Raw genomic sequence first — 14885 nt, 5'->3', positions numbered from 1 at the left:
AGCATCTACCATGGCTTTCTTGAGCCTGACAAGCTTTACCTTGGTTATTCTGCTGGGGCTCACTAGAGCACAAACTCCCTGAGCCCTTGGTATGGGGCAAAATTTAGTAAAATAAAATTTCAGCAAATACATACCACTGTGCTGTCTGGATCTGAGCTACTTACAAAGAAAGGATGCTATGTGTATGAGACAGAACTCCACAGTGAAGGGTGGTTCCCACCTTGCAGACCAGGGATACTAGCCTTTTCACAGGCAGAATGCTGGACTCCACCTAAGCTACTTACCTTCTCCTACATTTTTGCACAGGCTCACCTCTTGTCTGAACCGTCCATGTTCCTTCTCCATTTGGATAATTCTTTTTCTTTTCTTTTTTTTTTTTAAGACAGGTTTTCTCTCTCTCTCTTTTAGACATTGAACTCACAGAGATCTCCCTGCCTATGCCAAGTGCTGGCAGTAAAGATGTGTGCTACCAAGCCTAGCTTGCTTGGCTAATCCAGCCCCCCCCCCCCAAACCCCCCCCCCTATCCCAACAGGGTTTCTCTGTGTAGCTTTGGCTGTCCTGGGACTCATTTTGTGGACCAGGCTGGCCTCAAACTCAGATATCTGTCTGTCTCTGCTTCCCAAAGTGCTGGGACTGAAGGCATGCACCACCATCGCTGCTGGGCCTCTAGATTATTCTTAAAGGATCAGATTCAGTGTACAAACTTCCAAAGTGATACAACAAAACAGTCTGTCAGGGACTTCTGTCAGGATACGCCCCCGTTTTAGGTTATCAGCGTGGTTTGGATTGATTTCTTTACCTATCTACCCATAACCATTCCAAGGAAAAGAGCCACCAAATCACAAAAAGGGCGTATCAGGAAGAGTCCTGGGATACTCTGAAGAGTCCCTCACTAGAAGCACTGCAGTCTTTCTTCAGACAGGCAAGAGGGAAAGTGCTCAGTTACTTGGGCTTGAGGGATTACCTGCTGGAGCATCGTGCTTCAGTGTGGTCGGCCAGAGTTCTGTGTCACCGACACAGAGTGCTGTCTGTCAACCTGGTCATGAGGCCATCCTTCCAGCAGAAGACTCAGGAGTGTGGGAATCGCAGCCGAGTCATCTTGAAACCTGTAGCGTGAGACAGAAGACAAGGGCCACACACAGGTGAGGGCCTCTCTGGGATGACTCAGTCCTGCTCCTCCCACCAAGCGGGAGCATCCCAAATGAGAACCAGGCAGGCCTGGGCAGAGAGGGAGAGACTGTGCATCCCCTTGCCAATTAGGAAGTAAGACTCCTTTGCTGAGAGCCTCCAGAGACTACCTGGGATACTTTCTGATGTTTCTCTTACAGCAAAAGGCCAGGGGCAGTTTTAAGGGAAGTAAGTGATGGGCAGGGGTTGCAGAATCTTCTGGGTCAGTATGTCATGGAGAATGAAGAGATAGCCTTGGCCCTATCATCAGCATTAGACAGAAATACCCCCAACATAAATGTAGCCAGCAGCTGAGGGAGAATAGGCCTGGTGTCAACTACTGATGTCCCTAGGAAGCTGCCATATGAGAAGGGAATTGGTATGTGACCCCAGGGCAACCCTACTGCCCAAATTTTCTCCTTGAAAATAGGGGTAGTTAAATGTACCTTACATGGAGAGGTTATGAAGGCCAATGACGTCAAGGTTTGAAAGCACAGTACAAGTCTGAGTATCATATCATTGTCTAGGAACAATTAGTGTTATGCATGGGGCTGATGGTTCATTTGGAGACATTAAACAGATAGGGAACGCCCACTGCCCAACAGACGAGATTGAGACTGGTGGCATGTGCCTGTAATCTCAACATACAAGAGGCTGAGGCAGGAGGATCTCAGAGTTTGCGTCTTGTCTGGGCTATACTGTAAGACCTTATCTCGAACAAACAAGGTGAGACCAGGAAAGAATCTATTTGAGAGTACCTGTATGAGGACAGTATCTGAAAACTGGTGAGCTTCAGCCAGACTCGGGAGTGTCCCAGACTCCCATCCCTGCCTAGCAATGAGGCGTGAGGATGAGGGACATCTATAACGGATTGATGAGTCAATCCCGATACAGACTTTTTGAAGCTTTGAACACACCTAGTCTCCAAAGAAGCAGGACCAGGGATGGCCATGAAACAGGGAGAGGTAAAATTCAAGAAGAAAAGGGAATCAGGGCTGGGCTAGGCAATATCACTGTGTACACTGTACCCCATCACCCAAGGGTCTCTGGAGACTCAACTGGAAGCTGATCTTGAGAGGGAGGCCAGTCAGGAGACCACAACAGCGCATTTAAGTTAGAATCCAAAGCTCACAACCTTCTTAGAATATATTACAGGAGCTAAGCCTCATTTTTATACAATTGCCAATGGTATAATACCATACCACAAAGCGCAAAATTATGGCTCGTACGGGCGAGACCTGCGAGAGAGCTTGGTAAATGCTGGTTATTACTTTGCAGCGTCAGCTCCTGGTTGAAGTCAAATCAGATCAAAGCAGTTTTCTCCAGTTCTCCTGCTCCCTCCTCTTCGTGGTTACCACCAAGAATTTCTGGAAAGGGTGTGACCACAGTAGGCAGAGGAGAGTAATGAGTATGTGAAGGACCAACCAAGTCAAGGCAAGTGGTAACCAGATTGCCACCCTCTCCGCCTCTGCTTCGGATTTCTTTTTGTAAGAAGTACAGAAGGAGGGCTATAAGGAAAAGAGCTGGGTCCTGGGGGGTGAGGATGGGGGCTCAGCCTGCTTTGCTCCAGATTCCTGGACGGATCCAGCACTTCCAGCACTGGCAGCGTGCCCAAGGTGCCCAGGGCCGGGATACCACTCCGGAAGCACCTGGTACTGAGAGAACGCGTCCTTTCTGGGAAGGTGGCTATGACCCTAGTCAAGGGCGCAGTTTCCTTAAGTCTCTCCCGCCGTCCCTGGGTAGAACAAGGAAAGAGACGTCCAGCCTCGGTCAGCCAGAAACACCCCCTTTCCGGCCCCCTGCTGGCAAGCTGAAAAGTGACCGTGAAGGTCCTTGCCCTGGGCAAAAGCCACGAGCTGTGTGTTACCTCCTCCTTGGTCATAAGAGGGTAAAAAGAGAAATGCTGAATTAGAAAGTGAGACGCCTCCTTCTGTTTTAGCTGAGCGACTCACCGACCTCCCTACCTCCTCAGGCGGTGTGGGATTTTGGATCTAGGTGGAGAGTGGCACTCACCGGTCCCACGGCCCGGGCGCCCAGCGTGGTAGTCCCAGCCCAGGCCGATTGGAAGGGCGGGTGGGCAGGGTGAGGCAGCGGGAAGAGCCCGTGGAGGAGAGAGAGCGCGGGAGCGGCCGGGAGAGAAAGCCGGGAGCTCCAGGCCGCCTGGCGGAGCACTGCAACCGCGGCTCGATGGCCCGGAGCCCGCCGGCTCCTCCCCAGGGGCGGGGCGTGCACACGCGGCGCGGGACGCACGTGGCCCGTCCCAGGCCGCCGGCTCCGGCTAGCGGGCTGTTCGCGAGGTGAGGTCTATTGAGTCCGGGGTGTGAGGTGTGGCGTTTCCGTGGCCTCCCGAGTTCTGGGTGGGAAAGTGCGGTTCCCGAGAGCCCTTGCGCTGCTCTGCTGCAGGTCGCGGTGCCCGAGGCTGACGCGGGCTCCGGGGACCCTCTACCTAACCCGCCTCGCCCTGGGGCGGAGGGGAGACGCCCCTCCCACGGACCCGCCGCGCGGCTAGGTCTGGAGAGCACCCGGCCCAACCCAGCTCAAGACCCTGAAGGGCGTGGGGAGTTCGGCGGGGTGCGGACTGTTGCCATCCCCGGCGGGGGCGCGCGGAATCTGCGGTCCCGGAAGAACAGGCTGAGCCGCGACGGCCGGAAGCGCGGCTCGCGAGGCGGAAGCGGAGGGTGCCCGCAGTTTGCGGTGGGAGCCTGTTCTGTCCACGCCGGAGACCCTCAGTCGTGGGCAGGGCGTGGTTGTGGCCAGGTCTGCCAGGAAAAAAACTTAAAAGGCCAAAAGAGCAGGGCCACTTACGGTGAGGTGCTGGTGTATTGTCAGGGACATCAATTCACATCTGACTGTCGGATGTGTTCTCTCAGGGTGCAACTTTTCAGACATTAAAATGTGACAGGTTTTAGGTTGCATTAAAAAGAAGCCACTGGCGCTGGTATGCACTGTGCATCCATTCTGTCCACCTGCTTCTTAATCTGAAAATATGGCTGTGTGTAAAATAGGAAAAGAGCAACCCGAGGCTCATGCATTCTTTATGTACCCAATGTTGAAACCAAGGGCCCTAACTCTAAAATACATTTACAACTTCTCTCTCTCCCTGAAGTCGTCCCCCCCCCCCCCCACACACATGGTTTGTTGGTGGTGGTGGTGGTTTTTAGACTTATTCATTATGTATACAGTGTTCTGCCTGCATGCCAGAAGAAGGCACCAGATCTCGTTATAGATGGTTGTGAGCTACCACATGGTTGCTGGGAACAGAACTCAGGACCTCTGGAAGGGCAGCCAGTGGTAGCACATGCCTTTAGGTATTGCAGGGGATCGGGGAGGTAGGTGGATCTCTGTGAGTTCAAGGCCAGACTGATCTACATATTAAGTTTCAGGATACATGGCCAGACACTGTCAAAACCCAACAAACAAAAAGAGCTGGGCAGTGATGATTTTAATCCCAGCACTCTCATGGCAGAGGCCTGAATTTGAGACCAGTCTGGTATGCAAAACAGTTCCAGGACAGCCAGGGCTACACAGAGAAACTGTCTCAAGGAAACAAACAAAAACAAGACACAGTTGTTTGGGAGCTAAGCAACTTTTGTTTTGAATTTGCCTTATATTGAAGATAAAACTGTGTACTAGAACTTTCATACTTTTCGTGTGTCACTGTTGACTTCTTCCTATAATCTTAGGTTCTAGGAGAGTCAGGACAGTTCTGTCCATGAATTGAAACCAGTAGGGCTTGAAGTTCTGTTCTGCCCACATGTGTGTCTGTATGAAGGTGTCTGATACCTTGAAACTATAGTTACAGACAGGTGTGAGCTTCCGTATGGGTGTTGGGAATTCATCCTGTGTCCCCCCGAAGGGCAGCCAGTGCTCTTAACCGCCGAGTCATCTCTCCAGCCCTTAAACTTTTGTTTAAACAAGAAATATGTAAATTCAAGTTAGGCACATAGGTTTTTACTGAATTCACAACAATGTTGTGTTCTTCAAATCCATTCTTTTGTTCTTGTTTCCACAGGAAGGAAGAAAATGTCTCAAAAGCAGCTGAAGGAAGCCTTTGTCAGGAACCTCAGTGGGACCAGTGTGCTGGAAGTGACCCAGGGCCTGTGCTTTCCTGCCTTCTGTATCCTGTGTAGAGGCCTTTGGATCATCTTCTCACAGCACGTATGCTCTTTCTCAAACACCTGGAGCACACGATTCCTCATGGACTTTGTTGTCTTGATAGTCCCCCTAGTGATCACTCTGACTGTATTGTCTTCCTTTATCCTCCTCGAGAATCTCACTGTGATTGTCTGGGGGGCATGGCTGTTGTATCAGATATACCACAGGAGGACTTGCTACGCCAAAGTGCCTGTCCAGAAAGTCTTTGCAAACTTCTTGAAAATCAGCCTAGAATCTGAGTACAATCCCGCAATCACCTGTTACCGGGTCATTAACAGCGTATTTACGGCTATTGCCATTTTGGCCGTGGATTTCCCACTTTTCCCTAGAAGATTTGCCAAAACTGAACTTTATGGGACAGGAGCAATGGATTTTGGAGTAGGTGGCTTTATTTTTGGGGCGGCAATGGTTTGTCCAGAGGTTAGAAGGAAATCTATAGAAGAGTCTAGATTTAATTATCTTAGAAAATCGCTGTATTCTGTCTGGCCATTGGTCTTCTTAGGAATGGGACGGTTGGTCATTATAAAGTCCATAGGCTACCAGGAACATTCTACCGAGTACGGCATTCACTGGAACTTTTTCTTTACCATCATAGTTGTGCGATTAGTAACGTCACTGCTTTTGATTATTTTTCCTTTAAATAAGTCGTGGATTGTGGCTGTCAGCATAACTGTGGTATACCAGCTAGCCCTGGATTATACTCCACTCAAGAGGATACTTTTGTATGGCACTGATGGCAGTGGCACAAGGGTTGGCTTCTTAAATGCTAACCGAGAGGGAATAATTTCCACTTTGGGGTATGTGACAATACACATGGCTGGTGTACAAACGGGATTGTATGTGCTTAAGGGAAGAGCACAAGTCAGAGACTGGATAAAAGCTACTTGTTGGGTTTTCTCAGTAGCTGTTGGCTTCTTCATTTCTCTTCATATAGTGCAAGTAAACATAGAAGCAGTATCTCGAAGAATGGCCAATTTAGCCTTTTGTCTGTGGGTAGTTGCTTCCAGTCTGATGCTTCTTAGTTGTCTGTTACTGAGTGGTATAATTTTGAGTTTTGCCCAATTTCTAATTAAAGGGTCTCTAGTTCCATGTTCTTGGAAACTTATACAGTCTCCTACTACACATAAAAACCATTCTGAATCTCTAATCTTAGAAGCTGAAAAAAACCAACCCAGTCTTTGTTTGATCACAGCTCTGAACAGAAACCAGCTGTTTTTTTTCTTACTGTCAAATATAACAACTGGTCTGATTAACCTGACGATGGATACATTACACACTGGTGCCTTGTGGACCTTAGTTGTGCTCAGTATTTATATGTTTACCAACTGTTTAGTTATATATGTACTTGATTTACAAGGTAAAACCATAAAGTTTTGGTGATGAGTGGGTAAGAAATATGTATTTGAATAACATTATTTTAGTGGAGAAGAATAAGAAGGGAGGAAATGTGTTCTTAGCAATCTAGTCTTAACCATACTTTATTATGAAGTTTCAGTCTTCTATGACAGAAATTAAACTTTACCTTTTTTAAAGGAAGATTCATGGATGTTTAATACATATCAACATTATGTAAAATAAGCCAAAAGAAGTGGCACAAAGCTTTAATCCCAGAACATGGGAGGCAGAGGCAGGCGGATCTCTGTGAGTTGGAAGCCAGCCTGGTCTGCATGTTGAGTTTCAGGACACCCAAGGCTATGTACAGAGACCCGGTGGGGGGGCGGGGAGGGGGGCAAAGAATAGAAGTAAAAATCTTGTTATTTATTGGAACTTAGAAAACACCAGTATTTTAAAGAACTTGTTCATAGATTTTGCTTTGCCTGGAGTTCACAGTTGTACTCTTACCTCAGGCTCAATGCTGGGATTTCAGGCGTGAGCCACCACACCCACTTGTTGATAGTTTTGACACTGGAAGGTGAATGGCGGTAATTTTTACTTTCTATATATCATTATGGCACTGTATTTGTGGTTTTTATATGAATATGTAATTGTGATTATAATGTTTGTGTTATATGTGTTTACATTAAGATCTGAATTATTTAAAATTTTTATGTGAATGCATATTTTGTCTGCATGTATTTCTGTGCATCATATGTGTGCAATGCCTACAGAAGTCAGAAGAGGGGGGTTGAATACCCTGAGACTAGAATTACAAATGATTGTGAGCTGCCATGTTGGTTAAGAATTGAACCTGGATCCTCTGGAGTATTGGCAAGTAAGTGCACATTTTTTTTTTTTTTTTTTTTTTTTTGGTTTTTTTCGAGACAGGGTTTCTCTGTGTAGCCCTGGCTGTCCTGGAACTCACTCTGTAGACCAGGCTGGCCTCAAACTCAGGAATCCACCTGCCTCTGTCTCCTGAGTGCTGGGATTAAAGGCGTGCACCACCATGCCCGGTTTAATTGCGCATTTTTTTTCAGTTCCTTTTTTTCTTTTAGTTGGGAATCTCACTATATATTCCTGGCTTACCTGGAACTTCAGGTTGGCCTCAGACTCAGAGACCTGCCATCCTTTGTTTCCTGAATGCTGGGATCAAAAGCATATACTACCATGCTCAGCAAATTGTGGCTTTTTCTTTTTTCTTTTCTTTTCTTTTTTTTTTTTTTTTTTTTTTTTTTTTTGGTTTTTCGAGACAGGGTTTCTCTGTACAGCCCTGGCTGTCCTGGAGCTCACTTTGTAGACCAGGCTGGCCTCGAACTCAGAAATCCACCTGCCTCTGCCTCCCGAGTGCTGGGATTAAAGGTGTGCGCCCGGCAAATTGTGGCCTTTTCAATTATCTTTAAAAACATTTTTTTGTATTAGATTTATTCATTTTTTATTTATGTGTGTATGTATACACACACACACACACATATATATATATATATATATATATATATATATATGTATACACGTATGTGTGTATATGTATAGGCATCAGAGGCATGCTTGGCGTCTGAAAAGGTTAGTTGAGCATTTGTTCTGATGGAGTTGTGGATGGTTGTAAACAACCCTGTACATACTGGTCCTAAGTCCTCTCCAAGAGCAACAAGTACTCTTAACTGATTGAGTCGTCTCTCCTGTTCCTTCAATACCTCTTTCATACTGAACTTCTGTCTTTTAATAAAGTATAGGAATAAGAAGCAAGTGTTTAAAAAAAAAAGAAGCAAGTGTTTAAAATCAGATACATTTCAAGCCAGCAAACAGTTAAATGCAATCAATGATTGAGTTGGGTGATGTAGTTTATATATATAATAATTAAAACAAGATTTTTCAGGTACCTGACACATTTTACTTTTTTTCTCAAAGACAAACTTTTGATATGTGATCTTTTTTTTTTTTTTGATACGTGATCTTATTGTGTGGTCCATACTGACTTTAAACTCTCCCTGCAGCCAAAACCAGTCTGGAATTTATGATGTCCATCTCAGTTTCTCAAGTGCTGGGATTTTAAGTGTGTCCCTTCAGCCCAGCTGTACAAGTTTTAAGATGGATTCTCTGTGCTAGGAATAAAGCACACCTAGGTTTGCAACCTGTCTAGTTCCTGCTAGAGCTCAAGGCTAGCCTGGGCTACATAGAGCCTGTCTCAAAAAGATAAAACAAATTTTTAGTACATTGGAGCTTGCAGTCTAGTGAGGGGAAACATTAAACTAATATAACAATTAAGTCATAGTATTGTTACAGATGAGAAACTGAGAACCAATCCAGGAAGAAACAAAAGTTTTCTCCATCGATGGGCATTTTTAAGGCATTTTGAGGCTGATGGATGATACGTATATCTCGGGAATGAAGTTAGAAGGTAGATGGCAGAGAAGAGTCAATATGTAATGAATCTTGTCAGCAAAAGTAAGTTGGGAGGAAATCTAGGTAACTCAAAGAAGTGTGGGCTATAAAGCTGGAGAAATAGGAAGGGACTAGGTTAGGTGGCCTCAACCATGGGAAGGAGAATCAAGAAAATCAGTGAGAAAGATGAAAGTACTAAGTCTGATAGAACTGGTTACATTAAGGCTTAATAGTGTATTGAGAACTGGAATAATTTAAAAACTTTAAGCAGATCTTTGAACCAGCTGTTAAGTCTAAAGATTTAAAAATCACAAGATCTTTAGTTTCACATCTTTGTAGCCTAGGCTGGTCTGGAACGATGTAGTCTAGGTCGGCCTTAAACTCATAGAGATCCATTCGCTCCCAAGTGCTGGAACTAATGGTGGATGCCACCATGCTTGGACAATGTACATCTTTTAAAGCAGGCTAATACTGGCCAACTGTCCTGACACAAACCTGTAATCCTAGGATTTAGAAGATGGAGGGAGGATTTGGAATTAAAGGCCAGTCTCATCTCCATAGTGAGTTTGAGGCCAGGCTGGATGTGTGGGGCTGGGGTGGGGTGTGGATAAGAATCAATGAACATTTGCTTTCCTGACACCAAGGACATATGAGAAATAGCTGCTAATCAGGGTGTCTAATGTGGTGTTTATTAGCAATCTAAATTATTTGTGTAGTTTAGAGTAGGTGGCGCCTCCTGATACAGGCTTGCTATTTTAAACTAGTTGTCTTCATATTATAGATTATGTTTTGTGGTCCTGTGAATCAGAACTTCAAGTGTGCTGGGTAAGCATTGTACTGAGCCATACCCCTAACTCTCAAAGTGTATTTTTTATTTAAAGATTTATTTATTTTATGTATGTAAGTACACTGTAGCTGTCTTCAGATACACCAGAAGAGGGCATCATATGCCATTACAGATAGCTGTGTGCTACCATGTGGTTGCTGGGAATAGAACTCAGGACCTCTGGACGAGCAGTCAGTATTCTTTGACTGCTGAGCCATCTCTTCAGCTCTCAAAAAAAATATATATTTAATGTAAATATGCTAATTATTAAATGTGTTTTGTTTACTTCAATTTCTAAACTTGATGGCTGATTTAGTGTTATATGACTTTGTATTTGCTGACTACAATTACAACAGATTTTATTTCCAATTAAAAAGTAAGACTTGAAATTTAATCAATAAGATTATAGTGTGTAAATTTAGCATGACTAGGAAAGGTGATTGACTTTTCTGCTGTGTCACACACTGTACTAGTACCTCATAGCTTATCTGTTGGAGCAGCCAGAAGGCAGAGTAGCTTAACTAATACATTCATTTAGAAAAAGTAGTTATCTTATGACTTAATGCAGGCCTCATTTGCTGTGCTGCATTTTGTTAATAACTGCCTTTTTTTTTTTTTTTTTTTTTTTTGAGATGGGCTGTCACTATATAGGACAGGCTGGCTTGGAACTCACTGAGATCTACCTGCCTCTGCCTCTGGTGTTGGGTGTGCACCATATCTGCCACTTTTCTTATTTAATATTATGGTATTTACGTACTTATTTTTGTGATACTGGATACTGAACCTTGGGCTTAGAGCCTGCTAGACCAAGTGTTCTACCACTATATCCTCAGCCCTCCATACTTTTCTAGTCTAAGTTTATATCTTTGATAATTACAGGCGTTAACTGAAAAGGACAAAATGTACACTGTGCTTCCCCTCTTCCAATTCCTAATGTCCTAAAGAAAAGCTAATGAATTCATAAAATCAGAATTAGTAGGCAGAACTCCTGATTAGATTGCTTTTCAGAAGAGAAAGATCACAATTGATTTACTGAGCTCTGTGTCGGGTATAGGTGCCAGGAATATAAACAGATGCCTTTAAGGAGCTTACATTCTCATTTATGTTTATTAAAAATATGCAATATGTCTACTTAATTCCTATTTTGAGAAAGGGTCTGTGCAGTCTAATCTGGTCTTGAATTTATGGTAAGCACTCTGCCTTGGCCTCTCCAAGTGCTGGGGTTACAGGTGTATGCTACTATACTGGGCTTGTATTTTTTTTTTTTAAAGATCTATTTTATTTATATGAGTACACTGTAGCTGTCTTCAGACACACCAGAAGAGAACATCAGAATTACAGATGGTTGTGAGCCACCATGTGGTTGCTGGGAATTGAACTCAGGACCTCTGGAAGAGCAGTCAGTGCTCTTAACTACTGAGCCAACTTTACAGCCCATGTTTCTATTTTTAATTGATAGAATATACTCATACTGTCAGATCAAGAAAAGGAAAATCCAGCTTACAGATTTTCAGATGTACTAATTTAAATAACATTATGCCAGTGATTTACTACCTTATCTAATACAGCCATTATAGTGAAAACAGAGGTATTTTAGCTTGTCAACTGCCTTTTTTTTTTTTTTTTTTTTCATAGCTTGGTTCTTTCCTAGTACCTGGTGTATATTTAATAGTGAAAATTAAAGCTAGTAGCTATATACATATTGGCTCAATATTTGTTACCAAGCATAACCTAAAATTCAATTAATCAAAGTAGGTACATAGATTGTAGTAGTTGTAGACATAAAACACAAGATTCTCTAAAAATGTCCATAGTTTTACTATGTATTTTAACCTGTCAGAAGGTGCGTGAAAAACTGGACTTCAACTAAGGATCGCACTGTTCTGCTTTTAGTATGGCCCAAAGACATATTTACTGGATAATCACACCTTTGGGAACACACAATGGTTCTTCCAGTTTATTATGTCACCTACTCTAACAATGACCACACAATGTCATAAGTCAACAAGGCTAAGGATGCACTGTGGGATTTTTTTTTTTTTTTTTTTTTGGTTGTGACTTGAAAGACTTCATGTGATCAAAATACTTTTAAAGGTCAGTAACAACAGCTTTACCCTATTTTACCAGAAAATATTCGATCTGTCCTTAAGATCTGGTAGTTGTACAAGCAGCGAATGGATTTATTATTAAAACCATCAAGACAAAACATTTTCCATCTTTTTGGCTTTACAATGGACCTCCGTAGACTAGTACCTGAGAACGTGGCAGTAGTCAAGAGTGCAGAGGAAACTCTCTTTACAGCAGCTCTGGTTCTCGGAAGATGGTCAGACCGAAGGGCCTTTGGCCACTATCAGTAACTTTGCCCAAGGGAGTCCCTTAAGTTAATATTAACTCAAGAAGTTCCTTTGGTCGGAAGCTACACATAGACTACAGTTCAGTTTTCTGTCTATTGTAACAACAGATCCTGCACATATTTTCCATCCATCTTGCTGCAGTCCCCATAAGGCGGCCGGCTCTGGGTGAGTCAGGGTAGCAGAGCCCTTTCCTCCAGTCTTACAGGGGTGGAAGTCCGCATGTGTGCAACCTGGAAAACAAGGTCAAAGGTCTCTGCAGTGTCCATTCTCCTAGACCTCGACAGCGCCAGCTCTTCATCGCTCACCCAAGTCTTATCTGGGTTCCCCCCCCCCCCCAGTGGGCTTTCCACCCCACCGGTCTCCAGAGAGCAGATCCCGGGTCGTCACTGGCAGGGACCCCGGCTGCTCCTGCTGGGCCTCCCCACTGGCCCTATTTTCACGCTCGTTTTGGTAAATCCGGGGCACCACGCAGGTCAGCCGAGCGCGACAGCACAGGGGGTTCCCCCCACCCGTACAAGCCGATTTCGAAAGTCGGGACACGAGCGAGGCGGCCGCGGTCTCGCGAGAAGAGGCAGGCCCCGCCTGGAGTTCGCGGCCCCCCCTCCCCGGCCCCACCCTCCCCACGTCCCCCGCCCTCCCTCCCACACTCCCCGTGGCGCGAGCGGCTGACTGAGCCTGGAGAGGAAACGGCAATCGCAGCCGCGCTCCCGCCCAGGCCGGCCCTGACGCGGGCCTCGTCAGCCGGTAACGGGGAGCAGAGGTGGGGGTCAGGGAGGCGTCCTCGAAGTCAGTGAAGGTCAGAACCGAGAGCTCTCTCTCTCCGACCCGGGTGAGGACTGGGGTCTGAGCTCGCCCCCACCCCAACTCTGCAGAGCCGAGGCAGGGTCGACCCCTCCCAGGGGCGGGGTGGCGCCGGGCAACTGCAGCCTAGGGGGCCACCCTGGGCGGGGCGCTCAGCCAGGAGAGAAGGGGTCAGCGGCAGGGGGTGCGGGCTTGGGCTGTGTAGCCGAGGCGGGGATGGGCTTCTGGAGCCCGGACTCCCGAGCTGGGCGGGGATGTCCCGGGGCCAGCAGGTCCTTTTCCGCCTCTCCTTTGGACCCTGACTGGAGGCCGGCGGGCGGGGGGGGGGGGGGTGGGTGGGTGGGGAGGGGGGGTCTGGGTGGGGGAGGGCAGGCGGCGCGAGGGGGCGGGTCCCGGCGCTGCGGGGCGCTGATTGGCTGAGCGCGTGTGGAATCGGGTGATGGGAAACGCAGCGCGGCTCTCCTGTCCTCTCTCGCTCCGCGCCCCCCCACCCCTTTCACCCGTGGCGAATGTGCTGCGAGGTGGCGGGTGCTTACGCTCGCGGGGTTTGGCTGTTGCAGGCAGGAGCTGGGAGGAGGCAGCAGCAGCGGCGGCGGCAGGAGCAGCGGCGGCGGCAGCAGCTGGGAGGAGGTGGTGACGGTGGCAACGGCAGCGTCGGGGACGATGGCGCGACTGGTGGCAGTGTGCAGGGACGGGGAGGAGGAGTTCCCCTTCGAGAGGAGGCAGATCCCCCTCTACATAGACGACACCCTGACGGTGAGCGAGCGGGCTGAGCGGGCCGGGCCGGGATGGGCCCGCTGCTCCCCGGCCTGGCAGCTGTTTCCCCTCCCCCAGGCCGAGCGCTGCGCACTGGAGAAAGAGTGTGTTGCAACTCCTAGGCGAGGCCGCCTCTCCGATGGGCCCCACGAACTCGCCATTGCAGCGGGGCCTCTCGGTACCCTTGGCAGGCCCCAGATCCAGCGCCCCGAAGGCACTTGGAGGTCCCCTGCTCGGGTCTTCCTCCCTCTCCGAACCTTTGGCCTTTAGGCCTGCCTTTGAGACGCTGTTTGCCTAAGCACGCGCCGGGGAGAAGGGTTGAAGGAGCTGGGGCGTTTAGGGCCTGTCCTCTCCAGAAAGCACTTACCCTCCGGGAGGCTCAATTAGTTGAAAATGTCGCAGCTGCATTGTTACCTGTGTGTTTCCCGTTTGAACACTGTAGCTATCTCTACATAAGTGTAATTACTGAGGGCAGAGTGACATTCTCTTGCACAGCGAAGATTCCACCTAAATGATTTGATTTCCTAATACGTCTCACATTGCCTAGTACATTATAATTCTTGAAATGGTTGGGTTAAGCCATGACTCTTCAAAATGGGCCTTCGTGGCATTTTTTTGGTTTACAAGTAGCCCAAGACCAAGTTATTGACTGTAAAGTAGTATGAAGAACTGACTGCTCATTGTGGATAGAAAAACACAAACGTGGGAAGATGGTTGTTTTAAGACTTGGTGTTGGTATACCTTTGCCGACCCCTCTACCCGGTGTTGTAGTACTGTTTCCTTTAAAAGGAAATGGCAGAAATTTGAGTTGATTCTGAGCAGGAAGTAAATGCAGTTGCTTACCACAGTTAAATGAACCTTCTCCGAACAAGTTTTGAAATCTTCATTTTGATGCTGACGCTCCTGGATTTTGCACTCGCCCATTGTGATCTGATGTAGATAAGTCTTCCAGCCTTTGACTTTTTTTCCACTCAAAGGCAGATCGGTTATCTTCCTGAAAAAAAAAAAAGTGTAGTTATGTACTGAAGGTTTTAGCATTTTATGTAAAATGCAAGTCATTGTGGAGATG

The 14885-nt window shown here is 46.7% G+C and overlaps 3 protein-coding genes and 1 long non-coding RNA gene across 33 annotated transcripts in view; 2 read left to right on the top strand and 2 right to left on the bottom strand.

The window, feature by feature from the left end:
* The window catches only part of Myo19 (myosin XIX), a 31057-nt gene extending 27534 nt beyond the window's left edge, over window positions 1-3523 (bottom strand). For 3 of the 10 annotated variants that reach the window (XR_003949489.1, NM_025414.4, NM_001362893.1), the window contains exons 1-2: window positions 3182-3523; window positions 966-1107 (exon numbers count right to left, since the gene is read on the bottom strand). Coding sequence is in view for 5 of the 10 variants with exons in the window: in NM_025414.4 (NP_079690.2) it covers window positions 966-977 (12 nt within the window). In the remaining 5 variants the exon portion in view is untranslated. Of the gene's footprint in view, window positions 1-965; window positions 1108-2439; window positions 2904-3132 lie in introns of all 10 variants that reach the window. The other 7 variants (XM_011249174.3, XM_030246221.1, XM_017314704.2 and 4 more) reach the window with 4 other exon arrangements.
* On the top strand, window positions 3408-7380 carry Pigw (phosphatidylinositol glycan anchor biosynthesis, class W). Of its 3 annotated transcripts, none has more exons than NM_001077636.1 (2): window positions 3408-3465; window positions 5181-7380. In NM_001077636.1, exon 2 carries the CDS (start codon window positions 5192-5194, stop codon window positions 6701-6703), a length of 1512 nt encoding a protein of 503 aa, NP_001071104.1. In that variant the 5' UTR covers window positions 3408-3465; window positions 5181-5191; the 3' UTR covers window positions 6704-7380. The 3 variants fall into 3 exon arrangements, with proteins under 3 accessions (NP_001071104.1, NP_001350041.1, NP_081664.2); NM_001363112.1 differs by lacking the exon at window positions 3408-3465 and adding an exon at window positions 3498-3925; NM_027388.2 differs by lacking the exon at window positions 3408-3465 and adding an exon at window positions 3498-3974.
* A 4681-nt stretch (window positions 7381-12061) lies between these two features.
* On the bottom strand, window positions 12062-13688 carry Ggnbp2os (gametogenetin binding protein 2, opposite strand). Of its 2 annotated transcripts, none has more exons than NR_131201.1 (2): window positions 13597-13688; window positions 12062-12489 (listed from the first exon to the last, which is right to left on the bottom strand). It is a non-coding gene; the product is annotated as a gametogenetin binding protein 2, opposite strand (long non-coding RNA). The 2 variants fall into 2 exon arrangements; NR_131197.1 differs by lacking the exon at window positions 13597-13688 and adding an exon at window positions 12615-12770.
* The window catches only part of Ggnbp2 (gametogenetin binding protein 2), a 38477-nt gene continuing 36447 nt past the window's right edge, over window positions 12856-14885 (top strand). For 4 of the 18 annotated variants that reach the window (NM_001364115.1, NM_153144.3, NM_001364112.1 and 1 more), the window contains exons 1-2: window positions 12903-13055; window positions 13621-13816. In NM_001364115.1, coding sequence (NP_001351044.1) covers window positions 13724-13816 — 93 coding nt within the window. In that variant the 5' untranslated portion in view covers window positions 12903-13055; window positions 13621-13723. Of the gene's footprint in view, window positions 13089-13139; window positions 13333-13462; window positions 13817-14885 lie in introns of those variants that run through there. The other 14 variants (XM_017314473.2, XM_030245849.1, XM_030245854.1 and 11 more) reach the window with 11 other exon arrangements.

This window comes from Mus musculus, chromosome 11, assembly GCF_000001635.26.
Source record: "Mus musculus strain C57BL/6J chromosome 11, GRCm38.p6 C57BL/6J".
Taxonomy (NCBI): Eukaryota; Metazoa; Chordata; class Mammalia; order Rodentia; family Muridae; genus Mus; species Mus musculus.
Note: the sequence above shows the minus strand (reverse complement) of the source record. Positions and strands in the feature narration are given on the sequence as shown.

Coding starts and splice junctions, on each gene's coding strand:
- Pigw (NM_001077636.1), top strand. CDS start 5,192: ATGTCTCAAAAGCAGCTGAAGGAAGCCTTTGTCAGGAACCTCAGTGGG.